Source organism: Triturus cristatus, chromosome 1_2, assembly GCF_964204655.1.
Source record: "Triturus cristatus chromosome 1_2, aTriCri1.1, whole genome shotgun sequence".
Lineage (NCBI taxonomy): Eukaryota > Metazoa > Chordata > Amphibia > Caudata > Salamandridae > Triturus > Triturus cristatus.
This window is the reverse complement of record NC_140580.1, coordinates 1,185,989,744-1,186,003,624: the sequence shown is the minus strand read 5'-3', so window position 1 is coordinate 1,186,003,624 and position 13,881 is coordinate 1,185,989,744. Positions and strand designations below refer to the sequence as shown.

Sequence of the window (13,881 nt, the reverse complement as noted above, 5' to 3'; positions counted from 1 at the left end):
GAGACCTTCACTGGCTCCCCGTCAACAAGAGAATCACCTTCCGCCTCCTCACCCACGCACACAAAGCCCTACACGACCAAGGCCCGAGCTACCTCAACAGCCGAGTCAACTTCTACGCTCCCAAACGCCACCTCCGATCAGCCAACCACGCCCTCGCCGCCGTCCCCCGCATCCGAAGAACGACTACAGGGGGAAGGTCCTTCTCCTACCTGGCCGCCAAGACCTGGAACTCCCTCCCGTCCGACCTGCGCCTGACCCAAGACCACCTCTCCTTCAGGAAGAAGCTGAAGACCTGGCTGTTCGAGCAGTAGCGGCACCCCCCCCAGCGCCTTGAGACCCTACGGGTATGTAGCGCGCTTTATAAGTGTCACTGATTGATTGATTGATTGAGACATGAAAAGGGCTTCCTTGCAGCACAGCCTATGACACACTCCCAGACATGAAAAGGGCTTCCTTGCAGCACAGCACATGACACACTCCCAGACATGAAAAGGGCTCCCTTGCAGCACAGCAAATGACACACTCCCAGACATGAAAAGGGCTTCCTTGCAGCACAGCACTAGGACACACTCCCAGACATGAAAAGGGCTTCCTTGCAGCACAGCCTATGACACACTCCCAGACATGAAAAGGGCTTCCTTGCAGCACAGCAAATGACACACTCCCAGACATGAAAAGGGCTTCCTTGCAGCACAGCACTAGGAGACACTCCCAGACATGAAAAGGGCTTCCTTGCAGCACAGCACATGACACACTCCCAGACATGAAAAGGGCTTCCTTGCAGCACAGCAAATGACACACTCCCAGACATGAAAAGGGCTTCCTTGCAGCACAGCACTAGGACACACTCCCAGACATGAAAAGGGCTTCCTTGCAGCACAGCCTATGACACACTCCCAGACATGAAAAGGGCTTCCTTGCAGCACAGTGCACGACACACTCCCAGCCATGAAAAGGGCTTCCTTGCAGCACAGCGTACGACACACTCGCAGACATGAAAAGGGCTTCCTTGCAGCACAGCCTATGACACACTCCCAGACATGAAAAGGGCTTCCTTGCAGCACAGCAAATGACACACTCCCAGACATGAAAAGGGCTTCCTTACAGCACAGCACTAGGACACACTCCCAGACATGAAAAGGGCTTCCTTGAGGCACAGCGTACGACACACTCCCAGACATGAAAAGGCTTCCTTGAAGCACAGCACTAGGACACACTCCCAGACATGAAAAGGGCTTCCTTGCAGCACAGCACATGACACACTCCCAGACATGAAAAGGGCTTCCTTGCAGCACAGCACTAGGACGCCAACCTTTATTGCCAGTCGAGAACTCCCCTGTCCCATCGCTCTGTATGGGGGGCGTTCTCTGGTACAGAGTATGGGAAGTGCATGCAGTCCCCCACTTCCCTCCCCAGGGTAAGAACAGAGCCCGGAAACAATGAAAAGCAGGCATGCTTCATTCCACGGTCACAAGGTCTCCAGCGATTCAATCCCTCAACTGCACTCTGGTAATGACAGAGGTTTTAGAAGTCCCACTTGACACCCCCCACCCTTACATTGGGATCTCTGGGGGCCACAGCGGCCTTAAAAATAAGGAGAAGAGGGTCTGGAAAACAGCCTCAAGGCAAGATCCATCGTGTGGGCAGGATACACCGGAAACAGGAAGCACTCCGGGCACAGCTAACTTGGGAGAAAGACTCATCTCAGACAAACAAAATGAACCGTGTGTGGGCAGGGGGCATTTCATGGACATATATCGGGCTAGGGTGAGCCTTGCGTGGGGCGTGGAAGGACCTCAGGAAAGAGGTACAGAGTCAAAGTTCCCTCGGAGGCAAAATGGTCTTTGAAGGACGAGTCTTGAGATGAAGGGAGGTCTTCAAAACGAAGAGAGGCACCTGGAGGAAGTAAGTGTTTCTGGAGTAAAGGCAACTCGTGGAAGGCAGGCTTGGCACATGCCTTGGCACACCATCGCTCCATCTTCACCTTTATATGTTTTTTGCTTTGAGTCAAAAGTGTCTCTCGGTGATTAACCTCCATGTAAAGTGGAAATGAAGACCACATTGTCCTGGTTCTGCAGTGTATAGTCCAACTCTCCCTGGGAGGAAAGAAGACAAGACAAGACAGGAACACCGTCACTCTTGAAATAAACAACCACAACAACCAGAAGAAATAAACTGACACCAGCCATGGACAGCCCAGAGAAGCCAGTGTTCAATACCTGACAGGGCCATGGGAAGAAGAGGGCAGCAGTAAATACCACAAGCAATGACAGTCAAAGGTAACATGGCATCACCAGTAACATCCTACGGAACAAGAACATACCCAGTGACAGCAAACAGGAACAGACCCACCGACAGCAAACAAAGAACAGACCCACCGACAGCAAACAAGAACAGAACCACCGACAGCAAACAAAATGAAGCCACCAATGACCCCCCAAGGAAATAATGCCCCGCCAATCAATCATTTATGGAAAAAGAAGCCACCAATGAAATCCCGTGGTAATAAAGCCCGCCAATCAATCATTTATGGAAAAAGAAGCCACCAATGACATCCCAAGGAGATAATGTCTCGTCAATCAATTATTTATGTATTTATTTACTGACCAAAGGGGAGCAGTGCACTTTTCAATGAACAACAACTTTATTCTCACAATTCCATTAAAGATACAAAAAGCAGTAATAAGAATTTAACCGTCAGAAAGGTTACAAAAAGAAGGTGAAAGAAGGGGTGGGAGGGTAACGCAGAGGCAGGGGGACAGGTGAGGATGAACCTCAGGAACCAAGCGTGGTGGGGAAAGAAGCATTAAAGGAGGGAGCGGAGACCAGATACTGTAGGACAGGAGAGTGAAGGGGTGAGGAGAGAGCTTAGAGGAAAGGCGAGGGGGCAGGCAAAGGATGCAGGGACTGACAATCTCTTCAAGTGGGGAAGAATGATGTCAACGTTTAGGTGGAGACTGGAAGGACAATTTTCACAATTTTTCTAAATGAAATAATGCTTTTTTTGCTTCTCAGGTTTTCAAGGAGTGAGTTCCACAGAGATGGTGCAGCCACAGAAAGTGATTTGGACGTGGTCGAGTGGGATTTAAGGAGGCAAGGTTTACCCAGGCCCAGGATGATTCTTGTGGCACTCTTGGGAGTACGTCAGTCATCACCTGCCCAAGCTGCGCTTGTATGTCCTGTGACGCACCACCCTACTGTACTCAGTGGTCAGTGCAGCAGTGGTTGCACTGTGTTACGGAACAGCGGGGTTCGTAGAAACCGACCAGTAGTGAGGTATGGAACAGCAGGGTTCACAGAGGGGTTCGCAGAAACTGACGAGTAGTGAGATATGGAACAGCGGGGTACGTGGAAACTGACCAGTAGTGAGGTACGGGACAGTGGTGGTCACAGAACCTTACCAGTAGTGAGGTATGGAACAGCGGGGTTCACAGAAATTGACCAGTAGTGAGGTATGGAACAGCAGGGTTTGCAGAACCTGACCAGTAATGAGATACGGAACAGGGGTTCGCAGAAAATGACCAGCAGTGAGGTACAGAACAAGGGTTCGCAGAAACTGACCAGTAGTGAGGTTTGGAACTGCGGGGTTCGCAAAAACTGACCAATAGTGAGGTACGGAACAGCGGGGTTCGCAGAAACTGACCAGTAGTGAGGAAGGGAACAAGGGTTCACAGAAACTGACCAGTAGTGGGGTTTGGAACAGCGGAGTTCGCAGAAACTGAGCAGTTGAGAGGTATGGAACAGCGGGGTTCACAGAAACGGACTAGTAGTGAGGTACGGGACAGCGGGGTTGACAGAAACTGACCAGTAGTGAGGGATGGAACAGCGGGGTTCACAGAAACTGACCAGTACTGAAGTATGGAACAGCGAGGTTCACAGAAACTGACCAGTAGTGAGGTATGGAACAGCCGGGTTTGCAGAAACTGACCAGTAGTGAGGGATGGAACAGCGGGGATCGCAGAACTGACCAGTAGTGAGGTATGGAACAGCAGGGTTTTTTAGAAACTGACCAGTAGTGAGGCATGGAACAGCGGGGTTTTTTAGAAACTGACCAGTAGTGAGGGATGGAACAGCAGGGTTCACAGAAACTGACCAGCAGCGAGGTACGCAATAGTGGGGTTCGCAGAAACTGACCAGCAGTGAGGTACGGAACAGCGGGGTTTACAGACATTGACCAGTAGTGAGGTATGGAACAGCGGGATTCGCAGAAACCGACTAATAGTGAGGTTCGGGACAGCAGGGTTCCCATAAACTGACCAGTAGTGAGGGATGGAATAGCGGGATTGGCTTAAACTGACCAGTAGTGAGGTATGGAACAGTGTGGTTCGCAGAAACTGACCAGTAGTGAGGGATGGAACAGCTGGGTTCATAGAAACTGACCAGTAGTGAGGTACGCAATAGCGAGATTCACAGAAACTGACCAGTCGTGAGGTACGGGAAAGCAGGGTTCACAGAAACTGACCAGTTGTAAGGCACGGAACAGCGGGGTTCACAGAACCTGACCAGTAGTGAGGTATGGAACAGCGGGGTTCGCAGAAACAGACCAGGTGTGAGGTACCGAACTGCGGGGTTTGAGTAAACTGACCAGTAGTGAGGTACAGAACAGCAGGGTTCACAGAAACTGACCAGAAGTGAGGTACGAGACAGCAGGGTTCACAGAACCCGACCAGTAATGAGGTACAGAACAATGGGTCGCAGAAACTGACCAGTAGGGAGGTATGAAACAGCGAGGTCGCAGAAACTGACCAGTAGTGAGGTACGGAACAGCGGGGTTCACAGAAACTGACCAGTAGTGAGATACGGAACAGTGGGATTCGCAGAACCTTACCAGTTATGAGGTACGGAACAAGGGTTCGCAGTAACTGACCAGTAGTGAGATATGGAACAGCAGGATTCGCAGCAGGGTTCGCAGAAACTGACCAGTAGTGAGATATGGAACAGCAGGATTCGCAGCAGGGTTCGCAGAAACTGACCAGTAGTGAGATATGGAACTGTGGGGTACGCAGAAACTGACCAGTAGTGTGGGATGGAACGGGGGGGTTCGCAGAAAGTGACCGTAGTTAGGTACAGAACAGAACAAGGGTTCGTAGAAACTGACCAGTTGGGATGCATGGAAGAGCGAGGTTGCAGAAACTGACCAGTAGTGAGGTACGGAACAGCGGGGTTCACAGAAATTGACCAGTAGTGAGGTATGGAACAGCAGGGTTTGCAGAACCTGACCAGTAATGAGATACGGAACAGGGGTTCGCAGAAAATGACCAGCAGTGAGGTACAGAACAAGGGTTCGCAGAAACTGACCAGTAGTGAGGTTTGGAACTGCGGGGTTCGCAAAAACTGACCAATAGTGAGGTACGGAACAGCGGGGTTCGCAGAAACTGACCAGTAGTGAGGAAGGGAACAAGGGTTCACAGAAACTGACCAGTAGTGGGGTTTGGAACAGCGGAGTTCGCAGAAACTGAGCAGTTGAGAGGTATGGAACAGCGGGGTTCACAGAAACGGACTAGTAGTGAGGTACGGGACAGCGGGGTTGACAGAAACTGACCAGTAGTGAGGGATGGAACAGCGGGGTTCACAGAAACTGACCAGTACTGAAGTATGGAACAGCGAGGTTCACAGAAACTGACCAGTAGTGAGGTATGGAACAGCCGGGTTTGCAGAAACTGACCAGTAGTGAGGGATGGAACAGCGGGGATCGCAGAACTGACCAGTAGTGAGGTATGGAACAGCAGGGTTTTTTAGAAACTGACCAGTAGTGAGGCATGGAACAGCGGGGTTTTTTAGAAACTGACCAGTAGTGAGGGATGGAACAGCAGGGTTCACAGAAACTGACCAGCAGCGAGGTACGCAATAGTGGGGTTCGCAGAAACTGACCAGCAGTGAGGTACGGAACAGCGGGGTTTACAGACATTGACCAGTAGTGAGGTATGGAACAGCGGGATTCGCAGAAACCGACTAATAGTGAGGTTCGGGACAGCAGGGTTCCCATAAACTGACCAGTAGTGAGGGATGGAATAGCGGGATTGGCTTAAACTGACCAGTAGTGAGGTATGGAACAGTGTGGTTCGCAGAAACTGACCAGTAGTGAGGGATGGAACAGCTGGGTTCATAGAAACTGACCAGTAGTGAGGTACGCAATAGCGAGATTCACAGAAACTGACCAGTCGTGAGGTACGGGAAAGCAGGGTTCACAGAAACTGACCAGTTGTAAGGCACGGAACAGCGGGGTTCACAGAACCTGACCAGTAGTGAGGTATGGAACAGCGGGGTTCGCAGAAACAGACCAGGTGTGAGGTACCGAACTGCGGGGTTTGAGTAAACTGACCAGTAGTGAGGTACAGAACAGCAGGGTTCACAGAAACTGACCAGAAGTGAGGTACGAGACAGCAGGGTTCACAGAACCCGACCAGTAATGAGGTACAGAACAATGGGTCGCAGAAACTGACCAGTAGGGAGGTATGAAACAGCGAGGTCGCAGAAACTGACCAGTAGTGAGGTACGGAACAGCGGGGTTCACAGAAACTGACCAGTAGTGAGATACGGAACAGTGGGATTCGCAGAACCTTACCAGTTATGAGGTACGGAACAAGGGTTCGCAGTAACTGACCAGTAGTGAGATATGGAACAGCAGGATTCGCAGCAGGGTTCGCAGAAACTGACCAGTAGTGAGATATGGAACAGCAGGATTCGCAGCAGGGTTCGCAGAAACTGACCAGTAGTGAGATATGGAACTGTGGGGTACGCAGAAACTGACCAGTAGTGTGGGATGGAACGGGGGGGTTCGCAGAAAGTGACCGTAGTTAGGTACAGAACAGAACAAGGGTTCGTAGAAACTGACCAGTTGGGATGCATGGAAGAGCGAGGTTGCAGAAACTGACCAGTAGTGAGGTACGGAACAGCGGGGTTGCAGAGAGTGACCAGTAGTGAGATATGGAAATGCAGGGCACGCAGCAGGGTTCGCAGAAACTGACCAGTAGTGAGATATGGAACAGCGAGGTTCGCAGAAACTGACCAGTAGTGAAGTATGGAACAGTGAGGTTCACAGAAACTGACCAGTAGTGAGGTATGGAACAGCCGGGTTTGCAGAAACTGACCAGTAGTGAGGGATGGAACAGCGGGGTTCACAGAAACTGACCAGTACTGAAGTATGGAACAGCGAGGTTCACAGAAACTGACCAGTAGTGAGGTATGGAACAGCCGGGTTTGCAGAAACTGACCAGCAGTGAGGGATGGAACAGCGGGGATTGCAGAAACTGACCAGTAGTGAGGTATGGAACAGCTGGGTTCACAGTAACTGACCAGAAGCGAGGTACGCAATAGTGGGGTTCGCAGAAACTGACTAGTAGAGAGGGATGGAACAGCGGGGTTTGCAGAAACTTACCAGCAGTGAGGTACGGAACAGCTGGGTTTGCAGACATTGACCAGTAGTGAGGTATGGAACAGCGGGATTCGCAGAAACCGACTAGTAGTGAGGTACGGGACAGCAGGGTTCCCATAAACTGACCAGTAGTGAGGGATGGAATAGCGGGGTTGGCTTAAACTGACCAGTAGTGAGGTATGGAACAGTGTGGTTCGCAGAAACTGACCAGTAGTGAGGGATGGAACAGCTGGGTTCATCGAAACTGACCAGCAGTGAGGTACGCAATAGTAGGATTCACAGAAACTGACCAGTAGTGAGGGATGAAACACTGGGGTTCGCAGAAACTGACCAGTAGTGAGGTACGGGAAAGCAGGGTTCGCAGAAACTAACCAGTAGTAAGGCACGGAACAGCAGGGTTCGCAGAACCTGACCAGTAGTGAGGTATGGAACAGCGGGGTTCGCAGAAACAGACCAGTAGTGAGGTACAGAACAGCAGGGTTCACAGAAACTGACCAGAAGTGAGGTACGAGACGGCGGGGTTCACAGAACCAGACCAGTAATAAGGTACAGAACAATGGGTCGCAGAAACTGACCAGTAGGGAGGTATGGAACAGCGAGGTCGCAGAAACTGACCAGTAGTGAGGTACGAAACAGCGGGGTTCACAGAAACTGACCAGTAGTGAGGTACGAAACAAGGGTTCACAGAAACTGACCAGTAGTGAGGTACGGAACAGCGGGATTCGCAGAACGTGACCAGTTATGAGGTACGGAACAAGGGTTCGCAGTAACTGACCAGTAATGAGATACGGAACAGGGGTTCGCAGAAAATGACCAGTAGTGAGGTACAGAACAAGGGTTCACAGAAACTGACCAGTAGTGAGGTTTGGAACTGCGGGGTTCGCAGAAACTGACCAATAGTGAGGTACGGGACAGCGGGCTTGACAGAAACTGACCAGTAGTCAGGGATGGAACAGCGGGCTTCACAGAAACTGACCAGTAGTGAGGGATGGAACAGCTGGGTTCACAGAAACTGACCAGTAGTGAGGTATGGAACAGCAGGGTTTTTTAGAAACTGACCAGTAGTGAGGCATGGAACAGCGGGATTTTTTAGAAACTGACCAGTAGTAAGGGATGGAACAGCAGGGTTCACAGAAACTGACCAGCAGCGAGGTACGCAATAGTGGGGTTCGCAGAAACTGACTAGTAGAGAGGGATGGAACAGCGGGGTTTGCAGAAACTTACCAGCAGTGAGGTACGGAACAGCTGGGTTTGCAGACATTGACCAGTAGTGAGGTATGGAACAGCGGGATTCGCAGAAACCGACTAGTAGTGAGGTTCGGGACAGCAGGGTTCCCATAAACTGACCAGTAGTGAGGGATGGAATAGCAGGGTTGGCTTAAACTGACCAGTAGTGAGGTATGGAACAGCGGGGTTCGCAGAAACAGACCAGGTGTGAAGTACCGAACAGCGGGGTTTTCGGAAACTGACCAGAAGTGAGGTACAGAACAGCAGGGTTCACAGAAACTGACCAGAAGTGAGGTACGAGACAGCGGGGTTCACAGAACCAGACCAGTAATAAGGTACAGAACAATGGGTCACAGAAACTGACCAGTAGGGATGTATGGAACAGCGAGGCCGCAGAAACTGACCAGTAGTGAGGTACGGAACAGCGGGGTTCACAGAAACTGACCAGTAGTGAGGTACGGAACAGCGGGATTCGCAGAGCCTGACCAGTTATGAGGTACGGAACAAGGGTTCACAGAAACTGACCAGTAGTGAGATATGGAACAGCAGGATTCGCAGCAGGGTTCACAGAAACTGACCAGTAGTGAGGGATGGAAAGGCGGGGTTTGCAGAAAGTGACCGTAGTTAGGTACAGAACAGCAGGGTTCACAGAAACTGACCAGAAGTGATGTACGGGACAGCGGGGTTTACAGAACCAGACCAGTAATGAGGTACAGAACAAGGATTCACAGAAACTGACCAGTTGGGATGCATGGAACAGCGAGGTCGCAGAAACTGACCAGTAGTGAGGTACGGAACAGCGAGGTTCGCAGAAACTGACCAGTAGTGAAGTATGGAACAGCGAGGTTCACAGAAACTGACCAGTAGTGAGGTATGGAACAGCCGGGTTTGCAGAAACTGACCAGTAGTGAGGGATAGAACAGCAGGGTTCACAGAAACTGACCAGTACTGAAGTATGGAACAGCGAGGTTCACAGAAACTGACCAGTAGTGAGGAATGGAACAGCCGGGTTTGCAGAAACTGACCAGTAGTGAGGTAGGGGACAGCGGTGTTCGCAGAACCTGAACAGTAGTCAAGTATAGAACAGCGGGGTTCACAGAAACTGACCAGTAGTGAGGAATGGAACAGCCGGGTTCACAGAAACTGACCAGTAGTGAGGAATGGAACAGCGGGGATCGCAGAAACTGACCAGTAGTGAGGTATGGAACAGCAGGGCTTTTTAGAAACTGACCAGTAGTGAGGGATGGAACACTGGGGTTCGCAGAAACTGACCAGTAGTGAGGTACGGGAAAGCAGGGTTCACAGAAACTGACCAGAAGTGAGGTACGAGACAGCGGGGTTCACAGAACCAGACCAGTAATGAGGTACAGAACAATGGGTCGCAGAAACTGCCCAGTAGGGAGGTATGGAACAGCGAGGTCGCAGAAACTGACCAGTAGTGAGGTACGGAACAGCGGGGTTCACAGAAACTGACCAGTAGTGAGGTACAAAACAAGGGTTCACAGAAACTGACCAGTAGTGATGTACGGAACAGCGGGATTCGCAGAACCTGACCAGTTATGAGGTACGGAACAAGGGTTTGCAGTAACTGACCAGTACTGAGAAATGGAACAGTGGGGTATGCAGAAACTGACCAGTAGTGAGGGATGGAACAGCGGGGTTCGCAGAAAGTGACCGTAGTTAGGTACAGAACAGCAGGGTTCACAGAAACTGACCAGAAGTGAGGTACGGGACAGCGGGGTTCACAGAACTAGACCAGTAATGAGGTACAGAACAAGGGTTCGCAGAAACTGACCAGTTGGATGCATGGAACAGCAAGGTCGCAGAAACTGACCAGTAGTGAGGTACGGAACAGTGGGGTTCGCAGAAACTGACCAGTACTGAGATATGGAACAGCGAGGTTCGCAGAAACTGACCAGCAGTGAGGTACAGAACAACAGTTCACAGAAACTGACCAGTAGTGAGGTAGGGAACAGCAGGGTTCGCAGAAACTGATCAGTAGAGAGGTATGGAACAGCGGGGTTTGCAGAAACTGACCACTAGTGAGGTATGGAACAGCAGGGTTTGCAGGGGGTTCGCAGAAACTGACCAGCAGTGAGGTACAGAACAACAGTTCACAGAAACTGACCAGTAGTGAGGTATGGAACAGCGGGGTTCGCAGAAACTGACCAGAAGTGAGGTACGAGACAGTGGGGTTGACAGAAACTGACCAGTAGTGAAGGATGGAACAGCGGGGTCGCAGAAACTGACCAGTAGTGAGGTATGGAATAGCGGGGTTCGCAGAAACTGTCCAGTAGTGAGGGATGGAACAGCGGGGTTCGCAGAAAGTGATCAGTAGTTAGATATGGAACAAGGGTTCATAGAAACTGACGAGTAGTGAGGTACGGGACAGCGGTGTTCGCATAAACTGACCAGTAGTGAGGTATGAAACAGCAGGGTTCGCATAAACTGACCAGTAGTGAGGGATGGAACAAGGGTTCGCAGAAACTGACCAGTAGTGAGATATGTGTAGGAGAGTAGGATCTGCTTCACATGGGTACCCCCACTTTTTGCTGGTATTTTACTGTTTTTCGACCTTAGTCAGGCTGTGGCCCCGTTAATCAGGACCCCAGCCTAGCTGCTTCCTCTCTAAAATGGTTTGCATGTACATTAAGTACATTTCTAATTGGACTCTGGAGTGCCTTTTAAGCCCCTAGTATGGTATACTATGTACCTAGGGCATAGGTACCTCAGAGGCCTACCAGGGGCTGAAGCATGTATTATGCCACCCCTGGGAAGCACTCCAAAAAGGCACCACAGGCCTGCTACTGCAGCCTGGGTAAGGGTGTGCTTGCACCCCTTACAGTGGTATAGGCTACCTATATCACTATCATTGCACACACATATAAAACCTATAAGTCACTCCTATGGCAGGCCTTAACAATCCTGAAGGCAGAGTGCTTGGTTTTTATGTGAGAGGGTGCCCCTGCATGAACAGAGCCCCTCTGCAGCGTTCAGAGTAACTCCTCTGATGCTGTTTGTGGTGCAGCCTGACCATATACTCTTAAGTGCATTATAACATCGCGGTAAATGCTAACTTTGGGAAGGGTGAACGGAAACATGTTGTGTTTGGTGTCAAATGCTTTGGAATACTACCCCCCGCCAGTTCTGGCGGTGGGGGTAGCATTCCACCCTTCTAGAGGGACAGACATGTTCACACTGGTCTAACCCGGTAGGACTTTCTACAGCCCTGGCATCACAAAATGGATGCCTCTGCCACAGACACGGGTCTGGTCTCCTGCTGCTGACCGAAACTCCGGCAGGGGAGGCCTGGACAATAGGTTTCCTGCCCCAAGGAGGTGTAACCACCTCCCCAGACAGGCAGATGTGTATTGGGGCTGGGTGGGAGCACTCTCTGGTGCTTTGAAGCCCTGCACTGGGGCCACACTTGGTGTCCCTGTGCATAGTCCAGTTCAAACCGGTTGCAGGGGCTACCTGCCCCTGCTCTGGTGCGAAACTGGACAAAGGAAATGGGTGTAACCACCTATCTTTCCAAACCCTCCCATAGGAGGGTCCCCAGAGTATGTTCAACCCCCAAACTTTGTATAAGTATGGGAACCCAGTCCCTGCGACTTTAGATTACCCTGGACGAAACTCTGCAATATATATCCTGACCTTCGACGTTCTACTTTGCTTAGAAGACTGAAGAAATCTCAGTTGGGGTCAAGGAGTGACTCCCCTGCTTGGCAGGCACCAAAGAAGAAACTGACCGGTCTGCATCGCTGGAGCTCCCGCCGGACGCCGAAGCCTTTGCATCACCAGAGGTGGATTTACAGACTTCCCTGAGGCTACCCTGAGTCCACAGGAAAGCTGAGGCCCGTGGCTATCGTGGATGACGTGGAACTGTGACACCTGGACACCGTGAATGTTTGCAGCAACATCATCTTCCTGGTCTTCCTCGAAGTTGTGTTTTGGGCTCCGAGTAGCCCCAGCCTTGAGCATCTCCTGCACTGAAGATTTCTGGCCTCCACTCCACGAGTGACCCGTGGGCCAGTTTCCAGTGCGACCGCTCGAGGCTCCTTCATGATCGCTGGCCCATTGGCAACTCCTCTTCTGATTGGGCTTTCCTGGTTGCTCCAGACATGCCCCGACTTACCCTCCCTGGGCGAGTCCCCCAGACCTTGGTGGTCTGCACCGCCGTCCTTTCTCTGATTCCAAGTGACTTGCCGTTGCCAAAGCTTGTTGGGTCCAATCTGGTCACCGACACCGCAGCACTCGACAGACTTCATGGGATAGCTCGAATCCAGCTCCTGGTCATCATCGGCTCCTCCTGGACCTCGTGGCTGAAGAGTCAAGACACCCGTCAACTCACCTGAAGCACCCGACATCTGTGGGCATTGGTTCATCCTGCCCTTGGTCACTGGTAAGTGACCCAGACTCTGTCCCCTCTGCTTTCAGGTTCCTTCCATCCTAGATCCAGGCTAGGATCGCTTCGGACACTTCTCCTCTTCACAGCAGCAGCACTTCCCCGCCAGCTTCCATTGAAATCGACGACGCGACCCGACACCAAAAGACACCTATGCACCCGCCTTCCCTGGGTAAGGTAACACGAGTACTCCGGTGTTCCTGTGGGTGCTAGCCCTAGAACTTCCTAAGTCCAAAAGGGTTTGGTCCTGACTCATTTCTAAGTGTCCCTAATCTTTAAATTTCCAACTGCAACATTGCCCATAGAAGCTAGCGGGAACCCGCGGCTGTGTTCACACACTGCACGCGGCCCCCGTGTGTCCCCTGTGTCACTACCTTGTGTGGTTCCTTGGGGTCCCGGCGATTCTACAAGCTCTAGGCCTTGTGTCTAGTTCAGTCGTGGTTCTTATACCACTTTATTGGTATATGGTTTGGTACGCCCCTAGGGCCCAAACGTGTATTTGTGCTATTACTGTTGATTGCTAACTTGTAACTTAAGTACTTCGAACTCCAGTCTCATAAAGAGACTAGAGGGGTGTGTTTTATCTTAAATACATATATTTAAATATATACCTGGTGTGGTTGTCCTTTCATTTAGTCATTCAAGAGATTATAGACTGATAAAACAAGCTGCTTTACATTCCTTCAAGACTTAGCCTGAAGGCTGCTCTCCATAGCTACCACTAGGATAGCTTTCAATAAAGGTTGCCTTTTACCTATCATCAATAAGGGGTTGTTTGGACTGATACAAGGTGCCCACTAGAACTAGTGGACAGCATATATCAGGCCACCTTCTCACAATATGGAACAGCGGGGTTTGTGCAAACTGACCAGTA

General features: G+C 51.0%; 1 protein-coding gene across 3 annotated transcripts in view; it reads right to left on the bottom strand.

Moving 5' to 3' along the window:
- Positions 1 to 1,286: 1,286 nt before the first annotated feature.
- Positions 1,287 to 13,881, bottom strand: part of URM1 (ubiquitin related modifier 1) — a 156,333-nt gene continuing 143,738 nt past the window's right edge. For all 3 annotated transcript variants that reach the window (XM_085614121.1, XM_085614122.1, XM_085614123.1), the window contains one exon: positions 1,287 to 2,096. In XM_085614121.1, coding sequence (XP_085470247.1) covers positions 2,028 to 2,096 — 69 coding nt within the window. In that variant the 3' untranslated portion in view covers positions 1,287 to 2,027. The remainder of the gene's footprint in view (positions 2,097 to 13,881) is intronic.